This window comes from Arachis hypogaea, chromosome 20 (assembly GCF_003086295.3).
Source record: "Arachis hypogaea cultivar Tifrunner chromosome 20, arahy.Tifrunner.gnm2.J5K5, whole genome shotgun sequence".
In the NCBI taxonomy this organism is placed as follows: domain Eukaryota; kingdom Viridiplantae; phylum Streptophyta; class Magnoliopsida; order Fabales; family Fabaceae; genus Arachis; species Arachis hypogaea.
Genome location: NC_092055.1, coordinates 45,948,916 through 45,958,071, shown reverse-complemented (window position 1 = coordinate 45,958,071; position 9,156 = coordinate 45,948,916). Strand labels below are relative to the sequence as shown.

General features: G+C 38.1%; 1 protein-coding gene across 1 annotated transcript; it reads left to right on the top strand.

Annotated features, from left to right (window-relative positions):
• The first annotated feature begins 4,444 nt into the window (after nucleotides 1-4,444).
• LOC140183061 (zinc finger BED domain-containing protein RICESLEEPER 1-like) lies at nucleotides 4,445-4,972 on the top strand. Its single transcript, XM_072231061.1, has one exon. The coding sequence runs from the start codon at nucleotides 4,445-4,447 to the stop codon at nucleotides 4,970-4,972; it is 528 nt and encodes a 175-aa protein (XP_072087162.1).
• Nucleotides 4,973-9,156: the final 4,184 nt, after the last annotated feature.

Here is a 9,156-nt window from a genome sequence, read left to right as displayed (position 1 = left end):
TAAATCTTTCACCTTTCTTAAATGAAAAATGTTCCTAATTACAAAAGAACAAGAAGTACATAAATTTCAATTTTTATCTTGAAATTAGTTTAATTATATTGATGTGGTGGCAATACTTTTTGTTTTCTGAATGAATGCTTGAAAAGTGCATATTTTTTATAATGGAGTTTATGAATGTTAAATTTGTTGGCTCTTGAAAGAATGATGAAAAAGAGAAATGTTATTGATAATCTGAAAAATCATAAAATCGATTCTTGAAGTAAGAAAAAGTAGTGAATAACAAAGCTTGCGAAAAAAAACAAGAGTGGCGAAAAAAAAAGAGAAAAAGAAAAAGCAAGCAAAAAAAACCAATAGCCATTAAAACTAAAAGGCAAGGGTAAAAAGGATCCAAGGCTTTGAGCATTAATGCATAGGAGGGCCCAAGGAAATAAAATCTAGGCCTAAGCGGCTAAATCAAGTTGTCCTTAACCATGAGCTTGTGGCATGAAGGTACAAGTGAAAAGCTTGAGACTGAGTGGTTAAAGTCGTGATCCAAAGCAAAAAGAGTGTGCTTAAGAACTCTGGACACCTCTAACTGGGGACTTCAGCAAAGCTAAGTCACAATCTCAAAAGGTTCACCCAGTTATGTGTCTGTGGCATTTATGTATCCGGTGGTAATACTGGAACACAAAGTGCGTAGGGCCATGGCCAAGACTCATAAAGTAGCTGTGTTCAAGAATCAACATACTAAACTAAGAGAATCAATAACACTATTTTAATTCTGAGTTCCTATAGATGCCAATCATTCTGAACTTCAAAGGAAAAAGTGAGATGCCAAAACTGTTCAAAAGCAAAAAGCTACAAGTCCCGCTCATCTAATTAGAACTAAGCTTCATTGATATTGTGGGATTTATAGTATATTCTCTTCTTTTTATCCTATTTTGTTTCAGTTGCTTGGGGACAAGCAACAATTTAAATTTGATGTTGTGATAAGCGGATAATTTATACGCTTTTTGGCATTGTTTTTAGGTTGTTTTAGTATATTTTATTCACTTTTTATTATATTTTTATTAGTTTTTATTCAAAATTCATATTTCTAGACTTTACTATGAGTTTGTGTGTTTTTTCTGTGATTTCAAGTATTTTCTGGCTGAAATTGAGGGACCTGAGCAAAAATCTGATTCAGAGGCTGAAAAAGAACTGCAGATGCTGTTGGATTCTGACCTTCCTGGGCTTTCCGGCAATATATAATAGTCCATACTTTGCCCGAGTTGCGATCACGCAAACTGGCGTTTAACGAAAACTTTCTACCCTATTCTGGCGTTAAACGCCAGAACTGGCATAAAAACTGGAGTTAAACGCCAGAAACAGGCAGCAACCTGGCATTTAACTCCAAGAAAAGTCTCTACACATGGAAGCTTCAATGCTCAGCCCAAGCACAAACCAAGTGGGCCCCGGAAGTGGATTTCTGCACTATCTATCTTAGTTTACCCATTTTCTGTAAACCTAGGTTATTAGTTTAGTATAAAAACTACTTTTAGAGATTTATTTTGTACCTCATAATATTTTTACATTAGAACTTGTATTTTCTACGGCATGAGTGTCTAAACTCCATGGTTGGGGGTGAGGAGCTCTGCTGTGCTTCGATGGATTAATGCAATTACTACTGTTTTCTATTCAATCACGCTTGTTTCTATTCTAAGATATTCACTCGCACTTCAACCTGATGAATGTCATGATCCGTGACACTCATCATCATTCTCACCTATGAACGCGTGCCTGACAACTACCTCCGTCTATCTGCAATAGCTTGAGTGCGTATCTCTTGGGTTTCTAATCTAAAATTAGAACCTTCTGGTATAGGCTAGAACCATTGGCAGCATTCCTGGGATCCGGAAAGTCTAAACCTTATCTGTGGTATTTCGAGTAGGATCTGAGAGGGGATGACTGTGACGAGCTTCAAACCTGCAAATGTTGCGCACAGTGACAGTGTGCAAAAGGACAATGGTCTTATTCCGACGCTAGCGGGAACCGACAGATGATTAGCCATGCGGTGACAGCGCATATGAATTTGTTTTCATCCAAGAGGATCATACAGCCTGCCATGGAAGGAAGCCATGCGTGTTTGGAGAAGAAGATAGTAGGAAAGCAGAGATTCAGATGACAGAGCATCTCCGGAACCTCAGCTTGTCTCTCATTACTGAATCACAAGTAACCTTTTATTTCATGTTATTTAGTTTTCATAAACAAAAGTAATTTTTATCATTAATCTCCTGACTAAGATTTACAAGATAACCATAGATTGCTTCAAGCCAACAATCTCCATGGGATCGACCCTTACTCACGTAAGGTATTACTTGGACGACCAAGTGCACTTGCTGGTTAGTTGTGCGGAGTTGTGAAAAGTGTGAATCATAATTTCGTGCACCATCTATGCTCTCTAATGCGGGTAATTGAGGTACCCAAATTTTAAAAATTAGAAATTCTTAAATTGAATCAATATGATTCAATTCAATCATGGTTTGACATTGTATATTATTACTGCAGCCTAAACTTTTTTCCATTAAGTTCAAAACCAACCTTGATAAAATCTAAGTGCATTATGTGTATATAATAAACCATATTGGGTGAAAGATTGAGAAAGAATCTAAGTGAATTTTATCCCTATACATGTAGGTTTTGCAATAATATTAAGTTCTTAATCTGTGTAATACAAATTTTTTTTATTTATTCTCAGTGTTTAGCTTTCTACTTTCTACTTTACTGTGTTCATCTTAAGGTAGCATTAACTGTGTTTCTGCATTATGCTCTTTGCCTCTTATAACTAGATTTTGTTCTTTTTCACACTATTATCTCTATCATGTATGTCACCAACAATTTGTTTCTAGATTTTCTAGAGGTTTTAAATACTTAAATTCAATTCAAATCCTTCTTTTGTAGTCTCTCATACTAATATAACAAAAAGGGAATGACATGAAATTCAATTACAACTAGGTATAGTATAGCTTGTAATAGGAATGCACATAGGTATATGAAAATGAAGTGAATGCAGAGTCTAAATTAGTAATTGCATGCACCGTATGGATGAAACAACTACTCAGTGCAGGGGAAAAAGTAGAGGCATGCCTAGTTGCTTTTGACAAGCGGCATGGTAGTATGATACAAGTATTAATGAATATATTTACCTATAAGTGTTAATCTTATTACCTTTAACTGAACTTGAATCGGTTTTAAGTATATGTATATATTGTTTGAACTTTGCTTTGTGCTTAATAACTAGTCCATTCTGTAAGAAGCTAATGTTATTAAATTAATTTGTTTTTGGTGCTAGTATGCTATATGGATATTTACATTTTAACTTGCATATATTTATAGATTTAATATTGTTGAAGTATTTAATAATTACATTTTATGGCTTCTTATCCAGAATGAGGTAGCCGATTATGATGTTCCCATGTCAGAGTCTGCAGAGCATTCGACTTCTATATTACCTCCTCTCCTAACCACATCATCTGAGCGCAAAAATCGATCAACAGTTTAGGAGTACTTCAAGAGAACCCCTAATGATGAAAGTAAGGCTCAATGTCAACATTGTTTAATAGTGATCAAGTGCGGGAATAGAACAAGTGCAATGAGATCACATTTAAAGATTTGCATAAACAATCCCAGTTCAGATAGAGGCAAACGACAGAAAACAGGCACATCGCCTAGCCCAGAAGCACAAGTGGGTAGGTTTGATGAAAAATATGCTCGGGAAAAATTGATATCAATATTTGGTCGTGAGGAGCTTCCTTTTTGATTTGTAGAAAGTCAAGGTTCTAAAGAATTTTTGGTGGCCTTGCAACCAGGATTCAATACTCTTTCACGTTTTACATTGGCACGTGGCATCTTGGTGCTCCAAGAAACAAAGAAGGTTCAACTTCAAAAATACTTTTCCAAATACAGAGGAAGAGTTTGTCTTACAATTGATAACTAGAGTTCGTGTCAGAATATGGCGTATATGTATTTGACTGCTCATTTCATCGATGTGGACTGGAAGTTGCAAAAGAAAATACTAAATTTTTGTCAAGTCACCGGCCACATGGGAGAGATTATGGCTCAAAATGTTGAAGCTTACTTGAATAGCTGGAAGTTGAACAAGATCTTGGATTTGACAGTTGATAATGCATTGTCTAACGATATAGGAGTTATGTATTTACAAAGAAGACTAAATTCTTGGAAGATTTCAGTTTTGAATGGAGAGTATCTCCATATGCGGTGTTGTACGCATATTTTAAACCTGATTGTGAAGGATGGATTGAAGGAGATTGATGATTTGGTCGCCAAAATTCGAGATGCTGTGAAGTATGTCAGATCTTCAAATTCAAGATTAACTAGGTTTAAGGCATGTATTGCACAAGAGAATATTCCACATAAGACTTTTGTTTCCCTAGATGTTGAAACGTGATGGAACTCTACATACTTAATGTTAGTAGCAGCCTTAAAGCATCAGAAGGCATTTGAGCTATTAGAGATGCAAGACAAAAAATTTGTTGAAGAATTAAACAAGGGAAGAGGGGTACCTTCAATTCAAGATTGGGATTATGCTAAGTTCGTCTTACCGTTTTTAGAGATGTTTTACGATGCTACACTTTGCATCTCTGGATCCTTTTATGTCAGTAGTAACTTATACATGAAAGAAGTGTTTGCTCTTGGAAGGAGGATTCAACAATATCGTGATGATGATGATTTAAGCATAAGTTTTATGGCAAGTAAGATGAAAGTAAAATACAACAAGTATTGGGGAAATGCAAAAACTATTAACATGTTGTTGTTAATTGCCGTAGTTCTAGAACCCTGCCATAAGTTGGATTATGTTGAGTGGTGCCTAGTTAATTCTTTTAGTGTGGAAGTGGGCAGTGAATTGAAGACAAAGTTGTCTTCTTATCTTCATTCACTTTATAATTTATATCAAGGTGTAGATGAAGGAAACCAAGATGATACACTCTCCTAACCGAGTGCAAGTGATAAAGCCAAAGACATTTATGATATGGGGTTATATCGTCGATCAACCGGTCACAAATCCAATCTTAAATATGAGCTTGATCGTTATTTGAATGAAGACTGTGAGCCAGATGATAAGCCTTTCGATATTCTAGGATGGTGGAAGGCTAACTCGAATCGGTTTTCCGTCCTAGCAAATATGGCACGGGACATATTGGCTATACCAGTTTCAACAATAGCTTCCAAGTCTGCTTTTAGTATGGGGAAAAGAATCATCGATCAATATCGTAGCTCATTGACTCTTAAGATGGTAGAAGCCCTTGTATGTACCAAAGATTGGCTTAAAGGAGACTTTTTCTCTTCTCTTGCACCTGAGAATTTTGGAGCTTGAAAAGTTCGAGGAAGGTAAATTGAATAAAATTAATTATGTAGATTCAAATGATGAATAAAATTAATTAAATTATTCCGTTAGTCTTTATAATTTTTTTAAATTTATAATTATAGTTTTTTTTTTGTGCAGATTTGATTTTATCAGAGGACATTACTTGTTCACTGGGTCCAGGTTCAATTGCGCTTGAAGATGACTAGAAAGTCTTGATTGTTTATGTTTTCTTTAGTTATGCTCTAAACACTTAGGTGGTAAAGATATTAGACTTACTTTTCCATATATGATTAGACTTGCTTATACTTATGTTTATGTTTATGCTTATGTTTATGTTGGTTTGTTTGAGGCACAACTTATAGCAGTTGCAATGTGATGATCGGATATTGCTCACTATATCAATATATATAATGAATCCATTCTTTGGCAAGCACACCAAATTATCGTCAAGTAATAACTCACTGTGAGTGAGGTCGAATCCCATAGAGATTGATTGATTGAGCAACTTTAGTTAATAGGAAATTTTAGTCAAACTAATCAATAGAGATTGTTGAGTGCATAATTCTAAATAGCAGAAATGTAAATGACTTAAAGGTAAAGGAATGCAACAAAGTGTAGAAAAGTAAATAACAAGAATGTAAGGTGCTGGAACATAAATAACTAAATTATAAATGGGGAATGGGTAATGGTATGAATTAAAGAAAGCTATAAAGAATGGGGAAGATAAGAATAGGGAAAATTAATTGGGATTAGGAGATGTTGCTCTCTTTGGATTAAATCTAGATCATCTCATCTTCAATCATGCAACTCACTGACCTCTTGGCAATCATGATTGATTGAACCCCAATTCCTTGGTGATTCAATCTCTCAAATCTTGATAATAAGCCAATTCCTTGGTCTAATTGCTCATGAAGAGAGATAAGCTTGATCCCTGATTATAACACACATCCTCATAGATCCAAATAGTGGGTGGATTTCATGTCATCATATCCAAATCCCAAAACCCAGATCTACTCAAGTGTGAGAAGGGATTTCAAGTATGGTTTCATGTTTCCTTTTCCAAGGTTCCCATGAAACCCATTTTGCATTCAACCTCTTTTCCAAGAGATGGAAGAAGATGAAGTGAAGTGTAAAGGTAAAACTAACCAACCAATTCCTAACCCCTTTATATTACTCTTAGGGGGTATTTATACTACTCCTATCACTAGGAAATAAAAATTACAAAAAGGAAAAGAAAATTACATTTAAAAAGAAAAGGAAAACTCATTAAAATGAACCATGTGCCTGGCGTGTGAGTGGCATGTGAGCGGTGTGTCACGCCCAGCTCCTCAGCATGGCTTGGCGTGCCACGCCTGGCTTCCAAGTGGCACGCCTCTTTTGTTTAGCTAGCCTGGCATGCCATGCCTTCGAGCTCAAGTGGCACGCCCATTGTGGCTTCTCTCTTCCTCCTCCTTGGAAAATACACCTGGCGTGCCACGCCAGCAGTTGTGTGCCACGCGCATGTCAAGTTCTTCATCTTCCTTCTCTGGTAAATTGAACGGGCGTGCCACGTCCAAGTCTGACGTGCCACACCCTCAATAAACTCTTCATCTTCTTCTCTGAAAAGTTGTGTTGGCGTGCCACGCCATTGATAAAGTATAAGTAAGCCTTTATGGTTTAGTAGACTGGCGTGCCACGCCCAATGTTCAAGTGGCACACTCCTAGTGCGAGCAGGGCTGGCGTGCCACACCCCAAGTATCAAGTGGCACACCCATTATCATTGTGCTTTGGTGTGCCACGCCTAAAATACAAAACGGCACACCCATTGATCTTCTTCTTTGGAAGCTTGTGCTAGCGTGCCACGCCTTCGATCTCAAGTGGCACACCCTTGTTGTGGCTACATTCTTCCTCTCTAGACCAATGAACTAGCGTGCCACGCCTTCGATCTCAAGTGGCACGCCCCTTATGGTGTTGAGCCTCTTCAAGCTTGGCGTGCCATGCCTAGAACTCAAGTGGCATGCCCAGAATATGAACAAGGTTGGCGTGCCATGCCCCAAACATCAAGTGGCATGCCCATTGTGTTGAACCTTTCACTCCCCTCTGCTTACTTGAATGGGCGTGCCACGCCTTCGATCTCGCGTGCCACGCCCCTTGTAGATGGTGGGGTTGGCGTGCCACGCCTAGCTTGGCGTGCCACACCCCTTATGGATCTTCAAGAATGCTGCTTTGGAATTTATAGTTGGCATGCCATGCCTGGCCTTGGTGTGCCACGCCCATAGTAAAGCTCCAAGAATGCTTCTCTAGAATTTATAGTTGGCGTGCCATGCCTATAGTAAAGCTCCATAGGTTCTCTTATGGAATTGTTAACTGGTGTGCCACACCCAATTGCTGGTGTGCCACGCCCATTCAGTTTGTTGGCGTTTACATCAAGTGGCACGCCCAGCTCACACGCTCATCTCTTCTTCCTTGTTTTCTTCTTCTTTTGTTGCTCTTTTCACCTGAAATTTAAACAAAACTCATTTCAAAGCAATGGACCACAAAATTCATCATTTTGTTCATTATATTGCATTAATTGAATGAGATTTCACTATTTCTGTTATGAGGGTTACCTAAAACTGAAGGTCGATCTCGGATGAGATCTACTGTGGTGGCCGGAGCTGTCGTGTCCAACTTGATGAAACTGGTGGAGCTAGAGATGCTGCTGATCCTTGGTCACCGGAGGGTGGTGGTACCTGCAAGAGACTCCGATGCTTAAGTTAGCATGGGCTTTAAGCGAGTTTTTAGTAGAATTAGAGTATGAGTTATACCTGGGTCTCTAGTGTATTTATAGTAGTGTAGGCTGACCTTTTCGGATAAGATAAATTAGCTATCTTATCTTATCTTCTGAGTGAAGTCATCTTATCTTTGAGGGGAACCGCCCTCATCTTTCTAGGCTTTAGTTGCCTTTAGATTGGGCTATGTCCCTTTATTTGGGCCTGCTTGGGCTCCTTGTAGAGATTTGCCCGACCTCTTTAAGAAGAGGTCGGGGAATCCAGACCTGAAGAGGTCGGTCGACTTGTCTTTAATTAGCCCAGGTCGTGCAATTCGACCCAGGACATGAACAGTGCCCCTGCTTGAGCATGGTCTTTCTTTTGAGGTCGGGTCTTTTTAGACTTCGATCTCCTTTGGAGAAGCCGAGCTCGAGCATTCTTTTGTTGATCTCATTGTAGAACTTAAATTTAGTGACTTGAATGCGGAGCGTTTCCTTTTTAATTGCAGCGCGCGTTGCGCTTTTCTTGGGAACGTGTGAAGTTTAAAAACTCATTAACTCCCCTTTTGCCGTTTCCTTTGCCTCCCTCTCCTTATCTCTCATTTTGAATTTTCAAAGATTTACTTCAATTTCTCATCTCTTGCTCGCTGTAACTCTTTCTCTTCTGTTTACCCTTTCGCTTTTGCATCTTCATGTTTTCTTTTACTCGAAAGGTAATTTGCTGGTGTTGTTTCGGTTGTTTGCTTCAATCTCTGATCAGTTATCGTCTCCTTCTTCTATACAGGTTAGTTTTCTTCTTCTCTCTTTTTGACTTTCCATGCCGTTCTTTTTCGTATTTGCATTGTTTTGATTTTGAAAAGTTTTAATCTTGCTTGGGTTCATGTTGGAAACTTTGAACCTTTCTGCGTTTGCTATGCCTGATCGTTGCTGTAACATGTGCTTTGATGCTGTTTAGGGTTTTGTTTTGTTGCTTGTCCCTTTGACTTCTTTATGTGTAGATATTTGAATTTTGTTTGTAGCCTTGAAATGATGAACTGTACTTTTGAAAAAGGGTTGTATCTTTTAACGACTTCTTTGTGCGATC